This window comes from Copadichromis virginalis, linkage group LG4, assembly GCF_057382275.1.
Source record: "Copadichromis virginalis isolate Kocher_CV1m ecotype Utaka linkage group LG4, C_Virginalis_male_GT1.1, whole genome shotgun sequence".
Classification (NCBI taxonomy): Eukaryota; Metazoa; Chordata; class Actinopteri; order Cichliformes; family Cichlidae; genus Copadichromis; species Copadichromis virginalis.
Window position 1 is genome coordinate 31,855,236 of NC_140621.1, and position 19,959 is coordinate 31,875,194.

The 19,959-nt window shown below is 39.3% G+C and overlaps 1 protein-coding gene across 1 annotated transcript in view; it reads right to left on the bottom strand.

The window, feature by feature from the left end:
• mybpc2a (myosin binding protein Ca) overlaps nucleotides 1-14,923 on the bottom strand; it is a 39,116-nt gene extending 24,193 nt beyond the window's left edge. The window contains exons 1-8 of the mRNA XM_085454930.1: nucleotides 14,845-14,923; nucleotides 14,565-14,713; nucleotides 12,597-12,714; nucleotides 12,309-12,357; nucleotides 8,256-8,312; nucleotides 7,990-8,156; nucleotides 7,648-7,780; nucleotides 1,941-2,065 (exon numbers count right to left, since the gene is read on the bottom strand). Coding sequence (XP_085311056.1) covers nucleotides 1,941-2,065; nucleotides 7,648-7,780; nucleotides 7,990-8,156; nucleotides 8,256-8,312; nucleotides 12,309-12,357; nucleotides 12,597-12,714; nucleotides 14,565-14,654 — 739 coding nt within the window. The 5' untranslated portion in view covers nucleotides 14,655-14,713; nucleotides 14,845-14,923. The remainder of the gene's footprint in view (nucleotides 1-1,940; nucleotides 2,066-7,647; nucleotides 7,781-7,989; nucleotides 8,157-8,255; nucleotides 8,313-12,308; nucleotides 12,358-12,596; nucleotides 12,715-14,564; nucleotides 14,714-14,844) is intronic.
• Nucleotides 14,924-19,959: the final 5,036 nt, after the last annotated feature.

Here is a 19,959-nt window from a genome sequence, read left to right on the forward strand (position 1 = left end):
CGGAGCGCATGGAAAAAGTATCTTGGTGTGCAATACTGCAACCCGGTTAATGAGACCAGATTGTTTTACGTATAAATGCTAATAAGGTACTCTTTTATTAGGCCCCGAACTCTGACCACAAAGGGAATAACGTCTGTCAAGTTATTTGTGTCTGAAAATCCCGGTGAGTCACGTGCTTTCGTTAGCTACCTGTTAAGTTAGATAATGTATTTCACTAGCTGATTCAGCTCAGAAACCTTTGAACAAAAACCAATCGGGAGCTATGAGAATCTGGCGTGTTGTTTTACTTCTCCTGTTGTTCTTTACAGTGTGTTATAAGTGTTGAATGCTTTGAGCTAAACGATGTCGATGCTAGATGCGATGCTAGCTGCTAATAGCTGTTAGCCACCCCACCCCGCTGAAGCCATATTCCGATCGGGGAGGTATTCAAGTAGAAGCAATAGCTCTGTTTATATTAGAATGGTTATGTCTTAATAGATATGAGCATATTTCAAGTTTAATAGGGTTTGCACACTGACAATTCCCCTACAGTACACCTGTTTGGGTTTTCAACGACTTTAAAGGACAATTCAGACTGGACAATTCAAACTTCACAACAGGAACACTTTAATCTGTTTCAGTCATTCCCAAGAGCTCTGATACTGTTCAGTATAAATCTTCCATTTAAATGTCTTTATTTTGTTTTGTTTTACATGTATTCACCTTTAAAATGCACTATTAGTGTGCAATTTGGGTTATTGTGTTGTATATGTATATAAATGGTACTGAGGCAATAAAGGTCCCAGTTATTCACTTCCAAGCCAACTCCTTTTGTGAGTCCCCAAAACAAAACCTCCTCCTGAACCTAGTAAGATGTCTAGGGTCTCTATTTGAAGTGAGAGTGTACTGGTCCTGAGTAGAGGCGCTACATGTTCTTAGAAGGAAAGAGAGAAAAGAAAAATATTGGAAAAACTGGAAATTGGAATCGTCCAAGACAATCTAAGTTGATGCATCTTTACAATAATGGTACTATAAAGGCCAAGCAAATCTACTTTAAAATTGTATATTGTAGTGTAGTATAGTATTCAGAATATGAATTTGAAGATGGAAATAAGCATGAGATTTCGCTTTAAGAATCTAGTGTTATTTCATAAAGAGCTCAGAGGAAAAATATATGAAACTAAAGCAAATCAACAGAAAAAAATGGGTTTCTGAGAACATCTCAAACTGATGTCTGCTAGCCAGCTTACAGAAATCACCTCTACAGTCAGATTTTGACCTGGTTTGCTGGAGCTGAAAATGCTTCCTGTCTGAGCACACTTTTATGAGTCATTTTCGATCAAGACACATAGACACATTGTAGCTGCCTGGGAGTGGTTACAGAGCTTATTTTTATGGTTCTGATGATGTAAGAGAGTAAAGTATGGGATTAATATAAAAGCAGTAGACTGAGTTACATCCATTAAAATGTACAGTAAAGTGGCATGCATTTAGTCGATCAAATAGGCCCAATTAATACCGAAAATGACATGTGTTACAAGAATACGCAAAATACAAGTGCTTCTTTCAAAAACCCTGAATACAGAGCTATCATACACCAAATCTGCCTAGCAATTTTACTATTACCATTGATCCGTATTCAAATTGTCCTTCAAAAACACACATATCAGTCAAACTCGGATAAATATGTCAGCACATTAATACAAACAGCACGGCGACAATGATACATGACAATAAACAAAGCATGAAAATTTCACTCGCCACGTACCCATTAAAAATGAGTGAGCAGACAACAGAGCGCAGCATGTTACTGCGTGGCATAAAAGCATTGAAATACACAGATGACATGAAGGGAACAGAGCTGTCAGGCCTCTCAACACTCAAATGACAGCATTTGCTAAACCAAGCAGAAAAACCGCTCCCTCCTGAAAGGATTCCTCCAAAGACAGTGACTCATATACCTTTGACAAAAAGCTCCGTGAAGCACTTCTCCTCCCCGACCACGCACTCGTATGCTGCATCATCCGACAGGTTGCACTTATTGATAGTGAGTGTCCGCTTGTTGCCCACGCTCTCAAACACATACCTGGACGCAGAGGGATGGCGGGGGAAGATTATACGAGTCGGATAAAGAAGAAATGAAGTGAGAGACAAAGAAAGGGAGAGAGAGCGAGAGAGAATAATGATTAAGTGCTTTCAGCAAATCCAACCACAGTCAGGCGAACGGGGCCTAAAGACAACAGAGTGACTCAAAGTTACAGATCGAGACAAAGAATGCACACATTTAATATATGCTCCCACACACATGCGTTGAGCTTGCTGTGAAAATATGGTGCCAAACATCAGAGAGCTACAGTAATGCCACAGTGTCATCACACGCAGTGATGAGGCAGTGATGAGAAAGATTCCCATGGTTACAAGCTGCAAGCATTCACATCATCAGACCACTCAAGGTCCATTAACAGTAGGTGTAATTTGAATACTGAATAAGTACTTATTGTAAGGCTAACAGTTAAGCAGAAATGTTAGAAACAGAGTGTTCAGGATTAAAATGTATTACATTTTGATTTCATTGATGTAAACATGTCATGGTCCCTGGATTTCTTTATTATTCTCGTATACTGCTCGAGACAAATAAAGGAACACTTAGGAACACTCAGTGACGCGTTAGGAATAAAATGATGCCACATCATTTGATGGAAATAAAAATGATCACACGGCAGAGGGCTGAATTGAAAAGTACCCCAAAAATCAAAGTGAAAAATACTGTCGGCTGCGATTTCTACCCCTCACAGCAGTTTCAGAAAACCTGACCTCTGACCTTGACCTTGAGGTGGAGGTCACTGAGACCCAAACTCATCTGAGATTTTTAGTAGCTACAACTGCATTATTCATTTCAAACCACTACGTCACTTCATTCTTGAATTCTCGCATTCACAAGCTTGCATGTCTGCACCGCCAGCCCGCCACTCGGCAAGGTGACGACAATATCCCATCAGACTTTTATGAAGCAATACCAAATGTAACTCAGTAGTCTGTATGCCCCCCCTTGCTTGTATGCATGCCTGACAATGTTGGGGAATGCTCCTAATGAGACAACAGATGGTGTCCTGGGGGATCTCCTCCCAAATCTGGACCAGGGCATCACCGAGCTCCTGGACAGTCTGAGGCGCAACCTGGTGTTGTCTGATGGATTAAAACACAATGTCCCAGGGGTGTTTTGTGAGGGGGGCAGTCAGTGGTATAAAGTCCTTCATCCTCCAGGATCCTCCATGGATATGCCTCCCTACACCATCACTGATCCACCACCAAACTTGTCATGCCGAGGAATAGTACTACCACTAGCAGTGACACTGACCCTAGTCAAATGCAAAAATAGTGAAAAAACAGTGAGGAAAAAATGTCAGTGGCCTCCACATGTAAAACATTGCCTGTTTTGAGGGTTGTCTCATTGTTGCCCCTCTACTACAACTGTTGTTAATTTCATTATTGCCAAAGTAGCTGAAACTGATTAATAAGCCCCTCTGCTTGTTTTTTGAGCAGCGTATAATGTGATTATTATAATCAGTAGTAAAGGTTGTAATAAACTCCCCATTGCTTCTTTTTGTACCTTCTAATGCTGTTGCACTCATTGGCAAAACTAACAGGCAACCACGCAACCTAAAAACTAAAGCAAATGTGACCATGCCAAAAACTTGAGTAAATCCTCATAGAATCCAAAGCTATAATACCTTACTTCACAGCAAAAATAACCATGGTTACAGCCTCGTATTTAGAATAATTTTAGTCTCTACAGCATACACTGGCTATGGCAGATTAATATATGAGTGCTAACTCAGCTAATACTAATGTTAGCAAGCTTTTATAAGTTAGTCACTCATCCAAACTTGAGCTCAAATGGCTTGGATGATCTGTACCACACCACAATTTGTCTCATAACCTCAATACACCTCCTCCAGAAGGAACCAACCGCTTAAACATGGAGTGAACTGAATTTTCAGATGATAGATGATAGCTATAAAACAGCTACCCTCGATCAAATGCTCCTAAACCTTAAAGCTTACCAGTATCTAAGAAGATGAAAGTTCACTACCGTAGTATTGTTATAAAGGGACAAACTTTCCATAATGCCAACAATTGTTTATTTACCGAGCTGTGAGGGTGGTTTTTATTGGTGTTGAGTTTGGCATTTTAACACTGGTTTTTAAAGCCAACCTCAAGTGGAATTGCAGCTTGTAGCAGTTTTGCTGTGATTTAATTTTTCAGCCCTTGCTGCTCAGTCATTCTCCACAGACTCCCTTTTGAATAACCCGATTTCAGGAATCAAACTAATATGCTTATGATAATAAAATAAATTAAATCAAATAACAAAATAAAATAAAATATTTGCATCTGTATGGCTATTTCAGGGGGTGATTTTGTATGACTCGCTCAATTAAACTCTTAAACACTTGAAGTTTTCGTTATTAGGGAAGAGTCCACTTTGACTCATAGGTGGACACCAATACTGTCTCATATAATGGGAGGCGGAGCCTTCAGCTATCAGGCACCTCTCCTGTGGAGCTAGCTCTCCATTTTGATTTGGGAAACATAAATCCTTTAGGATTGAGTTTAAAACTTCCTTTTTTGATAAAGCTTATAGTTAGGGCTGGATCAGGTGACTCTGAACTATCATTCAGTTATGGCGCTGTAGGCTCGAGCATTTGACTTCTCTCTCCCATAATGAATGTTTTAGCATAATCTCTTTATGCTCTCTTCTCTTTCCCTTCATCCAAACAGTCAAAGCAGGTGGTTGTCCCAATCTGAGGCTTTCTTCTCTTAAAAGACAGTTCTTTCTTTTTGTTACTGCAAAATCCTACACATATGGGGTCATCTGAATTGGACCACTCAATGCTGGTTAAGAGGACCATTTTTTAAAGAAAACATCAGACAACTAGCATGACTTATAGTGTAATTAATTCTACAGCCCAAGAAGTCTGTGTTTTAGTTATTTTGAGTAAAATTCTAGTATTTGTATGTTATTCTAATAACTAGCAGGTATATACGACTGTACAATGCATGCATACATACAATAGATGCACTTTGCACCGATGCACTGTCCAGATATTGTCTAACAAGCCACATAATTGTAGGTACAGCCATCTTTAAAATACAGTCTGTTTGCAGAACTTCCTATGCCCATGTTACCCACAATGCACCTAACTCTGTTTAACTCTGCAGCTCCAGCTGACTCAACTAGCATCACGGGTGGTCTTTCATTGCCCATATGGAAAAGAAACAGAAAAAACTTATAAAAGACTCGCATCAGATTTGGCTTGCTTCATATAATGAATCATATAAGGCTTATATGATTTACTCATGAAAGTGGCCACTTTCTCAATACTTTCATATATTGTTTTAGGAAGTATCCAAAACATACAAGTTTCATTTATATAATTTTTCAAGGAATCTTTTATCTGTTTTCACTCTTGTATGCTTTTCATACAAGTTTCACACAAGACAGATACAAACTTTATAAGATTTATATATATCTTTTCCATATGGGTGATGTGTTATTTATCCATACTTCACAACACTCCCTCTGTAGCTATAGACGTCTTTTCATACTTTTTTCCCCAACACCTGCGAACCAACTTTCAGTAAATGTCTGTTATTCCACGACATTAGTTCTTGAAGGTATCATTATGTCATGTACAGCGTCCTGCAATCTTAAATTATGGTATTTTTTAATAGAAGAGTAAATTAAAGAAGTGCAGATAGACTAAATTTAATCAGTATGGCATTTTTTCCTCATCTCTGAGGCTTTGGTAAATTAAATGAAACAAAAAGACAACTCAGCCTTCAAGAAAAATCACTTTACCTAATAAACAATGTTTTAAGCTGCTATCAGTGAAGGAAAACACAAAACAAAATTAAATTTATTTTCTATGGTGTAACACTGAGCGGTAAAATAGTGAATCTCAGCTGACCATAATAAGATAATCTCTTTTTATATGTATTATGTCAAAAGAGTTTTTGGATTGGTTTTGGTTTTATGCTTTATCCACAGCAGTAGTAGGAGTGAAATAAAGCAACAACAAAAAAGAGCAGGGCTGTAATACCCTGATCCCAATGGCTTTTAGTCACTAACCTAAAACATTTGATTTGTTAGAGCTGAATGGTCACAGCCCACAGCCTGGAGAGACCTCCAGGGAGACTCTGCTCAGGCCAAAATAAAAGTCGCTTCTCCCGATGTAACTGTCTTAATCATAACAGGAAGAGGGCCGCCTTACTTTCCAATAACAGCATGAAGATTCATGAAATAGCAGATGGTGGAGCTATTGAAAACATAGCACTTGAAACAGCTGTAGCCTCTTCAATGAAAGACCACAAGTAGCCTTTGAAGAAGGAGGGAAAAGAGCACAGAGGAGAGCGACGCAGACACTGGATAAAGCTCAGCAGGCTAAAGAGGCTCAAAAAGTAACATATGTATTCTGTCAGACATCCCAGTCAGAGCTAAAGGATTTTGAATTAACCGTTTACACTCCCTGCACCGTGTTTTGCTTGAGGAAGGATGTGCTTGCTGAACTGCTTGAAATGTACTCTGCAACTCTTGCAGTTGCTCCAGTTGGTCAAGTTGTTATTGCTATAATGTTAGTGACATAATGAGAGCAATCAAGCTAAGCTAAACTATTTAAAGGACAATTATGTTTTATTTATAGATGTTGTATCTCCCCTTAAAGTGACTATTGTGGCTGCAATGCAAACTTTGCACTCTTAACCTCTGTTGAGATGCAGGGAAATGAGAACTCTGACAAATCTGGGACATCCTGCCAGTTGATCTAATCACTAGCATATTCATCTGCCCACGAGTTTGTTTATGTGCATGGGGCTGACCTTAACTGGCGTCATACTGTCAAAAGTTTGTCTTCTTGGGAAAGTCATCACCAAAATGGTGGATTGCCCTAAAACCAGTTATCCTGCTACGGGAGCAGTAAGTCATTCTAGATGCTCAGCCATATTAGTGAAACCAGCGTCAAGAGAACAAGGAGCTACATCAGATACAACACAAGACCTGTAGGATGAAGACAGAATGATAACAGGTCTATCCTAAGACATGGTGTTGAATTGCACACAGCACTTTTCTGAGTTAGATGTGAGTTAGAGTTAGACTTACAGTTGCCACAGTTATGTGTTTTCACAGGACTCTGTGTAGTCCGTAAAAACTAAGTACACCCCATAATTAGCTTGTAGACATGTATTAAACAGCAAAAACCTGAAGTATGCATGTTCTATATCACTTCATCTTCCTCTCACATCATTATTTTGGTCCACTGTTCTTTACAGTGTTGCTTCAGTTTGGTGCAGTCCTTGTCCTGCTGAATGACCCAGCTTTAGCTGTCAGACAGATGGCTTCACACTCGATTCTGAAATGCTTTGGTATACGGAAAACTTCATTGTTGACTCAAAAACTAAAAGGTGGTCAGGTCCTGTGGCTGCAAAACAAGCCCAAATCATCACCATGTTGACAGTTGATATGAGGAGTTTGTCCTGATATGCTGCAGAAAGGGTGTACTTAGTTTTTCATTACATAGACTCCTATGAAAACTTTCTTCTTCACATAATCATAGATGACAGAAATGTGAATCTAAATACAAAAACTGGCACAAATGCAGGATAGTTGCTCACTTAGCTGATGGTTTGATTTCCTGTCCATTTTTGAACCATTTGACTGGAACGTTGGGGTCAGCCACTTCCACTGTGAGATGGATCTTCTCGCCCTTGTCCACTGTGTATGCTGGATCCAGCTTCTTCAGGAAAGCTGTAAAGACAAAGACTCTAAGGGCCAAATAATACCTGTGCCAACCAACAGCAGGCATATGCTAACACATATTCCACCTGTCGTCCCAGTAGCAAAACTGCTCCTCCTTAAACCGCTGGCCTTTATATGCTGCTGGTATTTACAGCCTGCTGCCTGTTATCTCATTCAAAGCACAAACTCTGCTTTTGCCTCATAACTCCGTCCCGTACCATCACTCTTTTTGGACTCAGCCTTCATCTTCTTCAGCCTCGTCAGCATACCCCTCAGGTCTGTGATGCCGTATTGAAAGGCAATCTTCTCATAGTCGCAGGGCTTAGCTTTCTTTAGGATTTCCCATACATCCACTTCTGGTTCCTCCTTCCTCTCCTTCTTCTGCCTGGTGGTGTTTAAGATTGTGAATGAGTTAATGAATGCAAACCAAGTTTAAGACACATATAGATGGAAGATGCTTCTCTGAAAATGTAAATTATCTTGCCTTTTCTTGAGCAGTGCACTGAAGTCTAGCTCTCCAGCATCCTCATCTGCATCTCCACTGGAATTAAAAGAAATTCAATTCTGGGATTATTATTTATTTCTTTTTATCCTGTGCTTTTTACTTTATTTGTAAATTAGGTGGCAAAAAGACATTAATAATGTATTTACATTCAATAATATACCCTTTTTTATTCCATATTACACATAGGAAATTCTAATACGCAATAATACTGAAGATGGTCGAACAGTAAACTTCTAACAAATTTGTGCCTGTGGTTAACACTTACCCTTTTACCATCCTGCATTCAGAATGATGCAAAAAAGAAAATGGGGGCAGTGAGAACATAGAGTGAATCATAAGCTCTGATCATGCCCTAAACTTGACTGACAGAAGAATCATAACAGACAAGCAGCATGTAATAAAATAAAAGTCTGTTTATATAAGACTCTTGATCTGTTAGGTCTCTGAAGTACACAAAAGCCACAAACAGAGGACCATGTGACATATCACAGATGTCCAGCAGATTTGAACCAACATTAACATTACTTATTGCAAATTCTGTGTTTCAAAATTCCACATTTTAAAAAGTTATTTAGCTATCAATACAATTTGACCATGGAAAAAAGAGCTATAATTGTGCAACCCACCTAAGTGTTTTTTAAAAGCACAATCTTTATAGTATGACTAGGCTGTACTTTGTGTAGTACCAATTTGTACCACAAGACAGTGGAGTGAATCAGTCAGACATGTCATTAAAATTGTTATTTACAGAAGCAGCTTGACTAAATGCAAAGCCTCCGGAGGAAATCGGAAATGTAAAGTGAAACCAGTCTGTTAAATCTGCATTCTTTCACATGGCCAGCAGGGGGCAACATCTCTGGTTGCAAAAGGAAGGCAGATTGTACAGAACTCCGTGTAGCTCTTGGCTCCCTTATTCTATGTATGATGACTTTACATGTAAACCTGACTATTTGGTCGCTTCTATCGCGTTCGGTGTGTAGTAAGTCTATTTTCATCTGTTTAGCAGGTCATGTCAGTGGGCGGATCCGGGGGTTTCTCTGTGAATTTCACATTCCTGTGGCAGCGTGCTAGGAGCCACATTTAATTTTTCCCTGTAGAAAGAAGTTTTCTTCCCACACAGAGTGTACAGTGGACGCTAATGTCAGTACTTTACTCGTTACTTGACAAAAGTAATCAGATTATCTTTGGTCATGATGTGATTAAAGGAACTTTATGTAAGAATGAGACATAAGCATAGTGAAAGGAAGAAGATACTCAAAAAGCGACAGTCACATGCAAAATATTTTGTTGATACAAGTAGGGGGAATTAAGCATCTGTAACCATGCATAAAACCCTTTATTACCCTTCAGATGCACATTTGCAAGTATAAAGTGATGGTGAATATGTCATGTGCTGTGGCATAATCAGTCGCTGTCTCGTGCTCAACAAGGTGACAAGCACTGTGTGTGGCACACACCAATAAATGTCTACAGGATCGAGTGCTGCTTGTTTTCCACCGTGAATGGTTTTGGCAGCTCCTTTACAGCGTGGAGTGTGTTTTCCTGGCATTGTTGAGGCTCATTGAACCCCTCAGAGATAAATGCCAGTAAATTCAGAGCCATTCTGAGTGGTAATGCTCGTCCTATGGATGAACAGTTCATCCAAGGATAACATCCATCCGTGTTATCCTTGCCATCCTAATGGAGGTAAATTCTCGCTGGGTGGTATTGTCGTCGATCACCAGGCACACATGACCACCAAATGATAAAAACGATGAGAGTGAAAGCGATGTCTGCGGTGCTGTGGTCACAGCAAATGCAGAATCTCAATCTGCTTGAGCACTTCAGAGAGCTTCTCTCTGCACAAAAGTCAAGTTATGTGAAAAACTAGACTGAAAGTTTAGATGAAAACAGAGGTGAAGAGCTCTGCTTCAGTATTTGAGCATGTGGAATGAGTGCAAAGAACGATTAATGATACCTGTTAATGTATAATAATATTATTGTGTGGTATGGCAAACAGTGATTCACACTATAAATTCATATTATGAATGAAAAAGCAGTGCTAAACACTAATAGACTGTATAAAAAAGATAAAAGACTGAAGCCACAGCAAAGCGTCATTATTATGCATCCTTTTTGATGGCAGCTGAAGGGAACTTCTCTGGTTTCATAACTTGTAATGTAGAAAAACCGATGAGAAAATGAACCTATTCAGATGTAGTTCAGTGAACATTTTCCTGTTTAGTTCATCTCAATTGCTGGTTTAAGTATTTTCTATTAAAGGGTGAAGCTCATTTTGTAAAAAGGACATAATTTATAGTCAAAAAGATATAGTGGTGCTATTCTATGCATTTAGTGTGTTTGGTTTTAAATGGACCATTAGCTTGTTTGGTTAATTTGTACTAAAATATATTCTGAGACGATGCTTGCTCAGTTTTTCTGATAAGTAGATTTTGTTTTAAACTTGTTCTAAAATAAAGAAAGATAACAGATGCACTGTAACAACCAACGTGGCTACGTGCTACCGCTAAGCTCTAAAACTGTAGTCCACAAACCAGAGCGATGGTTGCTAGAACCATCTTTTATTCACAGTATATTAAAAAAAAACACATTATGTGTATTTGACCTCCACAGCTAGTAACAACAGTATTTTATTTTTCCTTGATTTAGCGTGCAGTAATGAGATTCGTTATCACCACCTATCGCGGCCCACTAAGAAATAAATCAAAATAAAATCCGGTGTCAGAGGAATTCTTTGAATTTAGATGTGTGGTGCATCTGAATCTGTTATTTTGACCTTCATCTCTGTGCAGTAGTGCCATGGCATACTATCTAACAAATGCAGATATGCCCGTACGCATTTCACTGATAAGAATAAACATAGTGGTATAATGAGAATTCTACCTAGAAATGCTTTTAAATGCTGGTGAAACACTGCTGTGTAAACATACAGTGTGTATTTTCTGTTTCCCTTTGAAGCCCTCTCAGCTGGCCGACCAGTCAGTGAAGACGCAACACAAAGAAGAAAATAGCCTGATATGCCTGGGGCACACAATGAGGAGCTTGTGCTAATTCAGGCAGACACGAAAATCTGGTGTTAATAAAACTCCAGAAATTAAGAGAAGAGGATTGTGTATCTTAATGCATGCAGACCTTGTGTTAATGAGAGAAGCACAAATGATCCTCCTATGGGAAACAGGATCCTCTATTCTTATTTTACAGAAGCTAAGCTGCAAGACTTCCACATAACAAGTTGTTTAACGCACTCATACGCTGTTTTCTTCCAGCAACATATTTGAGTTTTAACCAACTTTTCACTTTTCATTTATCTCACTAACCTTCTCTCTCCTTCACCCTCTTGTTCCCTCCTATCAGCACTCTGCAAATAAACGCACCGACATCCTGTCTAAACCACAATATGATGCTGTCTTTTTGCATGTTGCCTTTTTCATCTTACCTGCCCGTTTTTACTCATGCTCTAATGAGGGAGGGAAATTATATTTTTGATCACAGATTACAAAAAAGGGCGACTCAAGGTATCGGTGCAAAGGTGTCAGCTGATTTACCAGCACAAGGCACGTGTACATATGTACAATTTACAGGCTGAGAACAGCTGAAATCTCATTTTTCAAAAAATAAAGAAGACTACACATTCGCAGGATACATTAGCATAGACCAACTTCACACAGGCCAGAAGCAGAGACGGAAATAGACAGTGAGAGAAACAGTTACACATACACACAAAAAGAAATACTCCCTTCGGAGACTGTTACTGAGACATGTGACGAAATACATAAGATCCTAAACCACGAGGGAGTCCAGGTGAAGCAAAACACCAAGGCAGCAGATGCACTGAGACGTGACAGAAAGAGATAGATGGCAGACTGAGTGACTCGTACAAAGTCGACTACAACCGAGGGATAGACAGGCACACGGGCAGAGACGCTGGTTGAGACTGACAGATGCCCAGAGGCAGCGATCTACAGAGGAGCATATGCGAGACAGTGTGATGGGTGACATGTAGAGTAGACCCACGCCGACACTGACACTCACGATCGCTTAAATGCCTCCAAGATGTTGTCCTGCTGGTCCTCTTGTGCAGCTGAAACCAGACAGAAGGAGAAAGGCTGGTGAGAGCTCAGCTAGGTTAATTCATTACTCAGCAGGCTTGAGCAGCAAAGGAATAATGGACTGATGACCTCACTAGGCCACTAAATGATAGGACCTAATGTATATCGCACTCACTGAGTTATTGCCTGACAAAGCTAGTTACATAGTAATGGTGGATACGCCAAATGGAAGATGACAATAATGTGATTAAGTGTCTGTCTCCAGACCTACCCTGCACAGAGACTTCGAATGTGCAGCTGTCGCACTTGTCTTTGGAGGTGACCTCGCAGCGGTAGCCACCTGCGTCTCCATCCACTACTTTGATGATGCTCATCTCGTAAGTGTAGATCTGACAGAGAGAGAGAGGGGGGATGATATGCTAGGAACACACACAATTCAATGAACACCCAAACGCAAAAGCTCAAACGTACACGCACGTACGTGCTGACCAACACATGCTCGAAGTATGGATAAAGCGAGCAGGGTGACACTGATGCCTTGAAATGTTGCTCGGTTAGCTAGTCACTCACTAGACTTTGATTACGTGTTCATCATGTCCTCCGTTTTCTACACCAAGATGTCGGGGGAAGAAATGTCATTAAATGGTAAGTAAACAGATTATTTCTACCAGCTTTTATGCTGTTGATTTTTGTGAGTTTTACAAATATTGACTGAAATAAACAAAACTTTGTGGGTGTGATCTGGAAAGCATAAAATCTATTAATTGCAAGTTTTATTTTCAGTTGTTCATTACTGCAATTTGCTATTAATGTTGGCAGGATTTTGCACAGGCATGCCTTCGTGCCTTTGTTTGCAGTAGTATAATCCAAAAGATTCAATATGTTTTAGACGAGAAGCTTTTTGTGCCGTGGTGGAATAAATGTGATTTCACAGGATTCAAAAAGTGAATAAATATTGAAGCACATTACTATTTGCTACCACTTGGTTGATCAGTATAAACAGCTGAGCTGAGTTCAGTTACAAAGTTTGGATCTTTCGTTAAAACCGTCAGTTTTACACAAAGTTTTATCCCATTTTTTTAAAAACCACCAAGAATCTGAGACAAAGCAATGAGCAGGCTGACTTGCATGCAGTCAGGATATTTAAAAACTGATATTTAGCCATTAGCACTTTCACATTTTATGCCTGAAACTTACAATGCAGGTCACTAAGGAAAAACATGTATTCACCAACCTGTTGCCAACTGGTTGCTGAAGGTTTGTTGGCTGTAATTTCACCAAAAATCTCCTTGTGATTGGTTTGGTTTGTAGCAGATTTCACAGAACAGTGACTGCTCTGTAAACGACTGCAAACTAACCACTGAGTGATAGTGAATTTTGCAAAAATGCAGTACATACTGTAAAAGGAAACCTTTGACTGTCAAAGTAAAAGTTGCTCCTTACCACTGAAACCAACATGTTTCAAAAAGTGCAACTTTGACTTCTCTGTTTCCATTTTGCATCTGACTCTTCAGTTTCACAACCACTTAGTGAATAGTTGGTAGGTGCAGCAGTTGGAGATACATTCTGCATTTCTATTTGTAGTCTATCATTTTATTCCCCCCCTTTCTCCCCGACCTCCTCGTATTAATTTTTTTAATATACATGTTTTCAATCCCACTTGTGCATGAAATGAAACACACAGCCATGCAGTATGTCATTATAAACATTTGTGAAAGTATGCGTCTTCTGTATAGCTTACTGAACTGCAACCATTGCAAGAAGTTGGGTCCAGACATTTCTTCCCTCCTACATATTCCCTGAGAGCTGTAAGTGGTATTATTACAAAGCGGAAGCATTTAGGAACCACAGCAACTCAGCCATTAAATGGCAGACTGTGTAAAGTTACTGAGCAGGGTCACCAAATGATGAGTCACATAGTCAACACGGCTCTGCTGACTCAATAATAGCCAAGTTCCAAATCTCCTCTGGCACTAATATCAGTACCAAAACTGTGCGATGGAAGTCTCATGCCATGAGTTTTCATGGTGTAACGTTTATGTAGCCCAATATTTCTGTCCATAGTGCTGTACGAAATACCATAACATACTCAGATATTTTGGTCTACAATAAAGTGGTCAGTCAATCAACTGAAAGATTTGCTATAATATTCATGAGGCTATGGTCCCGTTGATATTACTGTCTCTTTATTAATACATTCACAAAAGTTATATTTAAAACAGAGAGTATAAATGCGTACCTTGGTGTTTCTGTCATAGGACTCTTTAAACTGAAGATGCTTTCCAGCTTTGCTACCCAGGTCAAGCCACTTCCCCTTCAGCCATTTCATCACCGGTTTCTTTATCAGGTTTGAGGAGTCCACTTTAGCCACAAACGTGATGTCCTTGCCTGCCAAGCACGAAGATTAAATGCAGTAATTAATTAAACTGTGTGTGTAACAACTGGAATTTAGCACTAAGTGGCCATTCCTCTCATTTCAGATATAACTCAGTTTTTATGGCCAATGATTTTTGCCAGACCTTTTGTTGCTGTAACACTCTCCGGCTTCAGCACAAACAGGCCGGTCGGCTCAGACAGCTGAGGACCCTCCCCTGGAAGATGATCTGTGACGGGAGTGGAATGAAGAGAGTAACTAAAGTATGAATTTAAACAAGAAAATGTTATCTGGGCACAGCATATAGATTTTAGATAAATAAAGGCAACCAGGCGACCAAGCAAACCCCCAAATCATCTTCTAAGTGCCTATTTGAAAGTCATTTGGGAAAATTCTGAAATTTAGTTCAAGGACACAAAGCCTCAACCCACTAAATTCTGTCTTTGCACGGTTATTTAGTGCTGAAACTGAGCAACAGTCTCTCCACAAGGCAGCTTGTTTGCATTATGCCTTTGTTGTTACACTGCATAAGCCATTTGGGACCCTCTGACAAATGACAAGCGACCAAGGAGCAGGCTGGCCCACAGGGAATATAGAAACTCCTCAGATCACCCCTGAAGACATCATATTACTATTGACTCTCTGCAATCATCTGCCACCCCAACAGAACATAAGCTGAAGCCGTACAGTCTTATCATGGCAATAAAAAATGAGCTGCTCTTTTATCTACTCGCTTGTTTCTTTTGCAAGTAAATTGATGTAACCTTTGTAAGGTGTTTGCTTGTCAGTTGATATGCTTTATAGAAATGCTAACATATTCACTTCTTTTACCATCAGGAGGCAACTCTGCATCGGAAGGGGAAAAAAGAGAAAGTGAGGAACACGTCAGTCTGTACAGTATTTGTGTTGTCCCATTAAACACAAGTGTTAATTGGCCCAGTGATCACCTTGACTTCAAGTGATGAACACTCACACATTAAATCATTGTGCTCTCACACTTCAAAAGAACACAGATTTCTTTCTCAGAGTCTAATTAACATTTTTTTCTCTTTTTTTTAAAGAAAAGTACAACTGTTAATGAGTTATTTCTTCAACAACTGTCCTAAAATCACTTCAACTGTTCTGAGGTACAGTACACAATCTACATAAACTGTCTGAGTCAGACATCCTGCAGATTTAACAAGAAAAAAGGTTCATACACAAGCAATAAGCCAAAGGTACATCGAATCACCTATCAGATAGAGTGAGTAGGACCCTGACTGGACATCCATTGGACGAGACCAGTTGCTGAGAGAATGGATCCAGGGTCACAAGTCAGATAAGGTCATGCGCTTCCATAAATTCAGAGAGCCATACTGTTGGCGCCTCTTCCTCTCTCTGCTTTTATGGGCTCAGTTAATTTGATCTTTTAATCAAAAAGTACCCCTGAGGACAGATCCAAGTTCAGATGTTCAGCGTGATTTAAAAGGTTTCCATTGGAATGCTAAGTGGGTAAAACTGATTCTGGGATAGGGCTCAGGGGACACTTTTGAATGTTTACACTCTTACGCTGTTGCACTGGATGCTGGCTGTGTTTGGGATGGGGCTTCTAAATGAAATTGACTCTAGACACTGTGGTACTTTGGCACTGGGAGTTTTAAATTATGCCAAGCAACACTATTTAACCATGCATTACTTTTAGACTCTAAAATACAACTTATAGATTTTTTTAACTGTTTGTAAAGGATTACACAGTATAAATAATATTGTATGGGGTTCTTATTTCCTCATAATTTCCTAATCTTTTCTATAGAGTTTAATAAACTACAACTGCAACATTCTCCTGTTAAAACCTTGGTCTTAGCATTCGTGGATATTATTTTAACATTAATTGTCTTAAGTTTGCCAGTGAACATTTACAGTAAATGATTCAGAGAAGGTATGAGAGGAGGCGCCGCGATTAGAACATCATCCCCATAGTCAAGCACAGCGGTGGAAACATTATGCTTTGGGGGGGTGTTTTTGCTAAGGCTAAAAGACAACTAGATGGATGAATTTTGGATGAGAACTTTCTTTCCTCCCAGAACACTGAAAATGCATCATGTATGGTTTTTATAGCATGGCAGTGAGCCAAAACCAAGGTAACAAAGGAGTGGCTAAAGACAAAGCACATTAGCTCTCCAGCCCACAGTCCTTTAGAAAACCTGCAGAGGGAGCTGAGGTTTTTAGTTTCCAAGTGGCAGTCAAGAAACCTAAAGGAAGCAGTTACTGTAAAGAGGAGTACGTCCAAATCCCTCCTGAGATGAAACCCTGTGACAAGACAAGACAAGGTACTAAGTGATGTTTTTGGGGGGATCAAAATACTTATTTCACTTTAATTTCTTTGGAAGTGAGCAAATGTAAAAATTCAGCAGGAAATAATTATTCCCTCCCAGTGTCTTATACTGGGCCTTGGTCTTTCCCCACAGTTCATTTACTGTATGCCCTTAAGCTATCTTATTTCTGATTGGCCTCATAAATTAGAGGTATATACGGCAGGTGGGTGGGGCTTCTTTTGACATAGTGAGCACCATGTGTCTGAGATACCCACATTAGGTATATCTAATGTGCATGTTAAACTTGTGTTAAACTAAGCATTATTGTAACAATATTGTTATTGTAACAATATATACATATATTAAAGAGTGTAAAAAAGATATAGTACTAGATTCCATTTAATAATAGTTTTGTGTCAGATCATAAAAGATGATTTAGTGAAACCCATTAAAATGAATATTCTGACCAACTTAATTCACTGGTTATTGAAAACTTCATTCACTGTGTTAATTTAATTACTGAAATGCCTAGTATGCAGTTTGTAGTGTATTTTCAGGTGAGCACTGACACTGACTAAAGAATCAACAGATACTTGGTTTCCACATTTCACACTTGGAGGAAAAGATAAGAGAGTAGTCGGGATTTCTCTAGTTCTATAAAGTCAAGTACTACACATGGTATACTACTATAATCCTAATTGTACAGTACATATTATTATTATTACTTATTAAGTGTATGAAAACATAATGAAACTAGAGGACCTCATTGTGTAAAGACATGAACAACAGAAAAATCATTATGGCTGTAAACAGTAATCAGTGCAGTGTAACACTCTTCAGCACTAGTAATAATTAGGCCATGTCACACACACAGATGGCATATATCCAGCAGAAACACAGGCGGGATATATCGCTTTTTACCAATCAGATCTCATCATTTCACTTTTAAAACAGACGTTTGCTTGGATGCTTTGGTGGAAGCAATCTAACCACTGTTCTCTGAATCCTTTTGAAAGACTTTTTTTCACAAGACATTGTCAGAAGCTTTTTTGTTATCTGCTATATTTGTATTTATTTACTCATTTTACCATCAACATGTTTCATCTGACAGTCTATCAGTTGAATTTGCCGTGCCTTGAATTGCTTTTAAGCTGCACCTTTGCATTGATTTCTTCCTTTTGATTTAGGTTCCTTTATCTGTCTGCTGTGGGGCACTTTGTCACTTTTGTTTACTCCATAAATAAAGTTATTCTCGTCATGATTAGTGTCGTTGTTATGTTCAATGTCCAGAAATCACCGCGGCTATATGTCTGCAACAAAACTGCATCTTCATAATGTCTCCGTCTGCTGAGTGAAAATACTGAAGCTTTAAGCAACACCAGAGCAATCCCAGGCTTCAGTGAGGAAGCGTTTTTCATCTGATACCCATGTCCACTAACGCAAAAAGTGACTGACACAAAGCAAGCACAAACACGGAAAGCACAAGCAAGCTGGCATGTATTGTGTCGAGTCTTTTGCTTACCATCCCTAGGCTCATTGTTGGCTAAATGAAAAGAAACAGTTGGTACATGGAAATTAGTCTTCACAGCACAGCACAGGTCTCATCAGACTGCAGAGGGCTGTGTGTGTGTGTGTGTGTGTGTGTGTGTGTGTGTGTGTGTGTGTGTATAAAGAATGAAAATGCTTCAACAAAGATCGGATTAAAGACAATGCATAAGCCTATTCACTCAGACAACCACAGTATCTTCAGACAAACACACAAACACACAGATATAACAACAAAGCAAAGCACTTACCTAAATCTGTTAATGAAGAATAAGCACAGGTTTTGTAAATAAACAGGACTAAATAAGTGGTAATGCAGATATAATGTACTGTAAGCTTTCCATGCAAATGCATGCTGTAAATAAACACAGCATGACAGAAAAGTGCTTGGCGTCATAAACTGCCCGTGCCTCTGTGAGTTACAGTGATAATTGTAGAGATAAATCAATGTGTTTAATTTTACAGATGAGTAAGGACAAAATGAGCGCACACATATGTCAGCACACCTATAACGCTATTTAGCTGCAGGACAGTGCTTACCGTCTACAGCCGGCTGCATTTCTGCCACAGAAAGTGACATAATAGTGTAAAAGGAAACAATCTGAAAATTTTAATTATCAGGCCCCAAAACATAATAATCCCTGCGCTGACTCAAGCTGTGATGTTGCAGGCCATGAGGCATGTAGGTTGTTGGTGGCAAGATCCAGATGTTGTACAGATGTCGACTGAGACTTCCAGATGTAAACAGTGTGCCAGATTACAGATATAAGTTAAAAACAAACAAAAGGCAGCAATCCAAGGATGGCTCAGAGGTTTTTGATAGATAAATTAGGAAGTTTCTGTTATGGTGGATCTGTGAGACCCAAGTCAGGCTGGACACAAAATTGACTTGAAAAGTTGGGGGTGCTGTTTCAGATGCCCCTGGGCCGAGAAGGAAAGGCAATTTTTCCTGTAGTAGTAGAAAATATGATTTAAATTTGCAATACCTCAACAGACTGACTGGCGTCTTCTCATTGGATGATGGGTACTGCCATATTTAAACTTCTCTGCCATGCTAAAATACTGGGGGGAAAAACGTGAGTTCTCACAAAGCTGTTGGTGCCAGCTGTCTTGGGTGGCTTTTACCACCCAAGATGGTAGCATATTTCTGACTTTGGTAACCTTAGATTGTCTGAAGGACTTCTCGATTCTGTTTTGCTATTGTACTCTGGACTGGATGTCGGTCTGGGTGTTAGTTTGTCGTTGTGCATCTTAGACTCTTTAGATGCTATAATCATGTTGTCCATTATAATCACAGAATGGTAAAAATTGTGTTTCCCAGTTTAGTTGTGGTGTCTAATTCCCCCAGAAATGCAAAATATCTCCATACATGACATGTAAGGGTGAAGTTGTTAACATGCACTATGCACATGTTGTTAAAA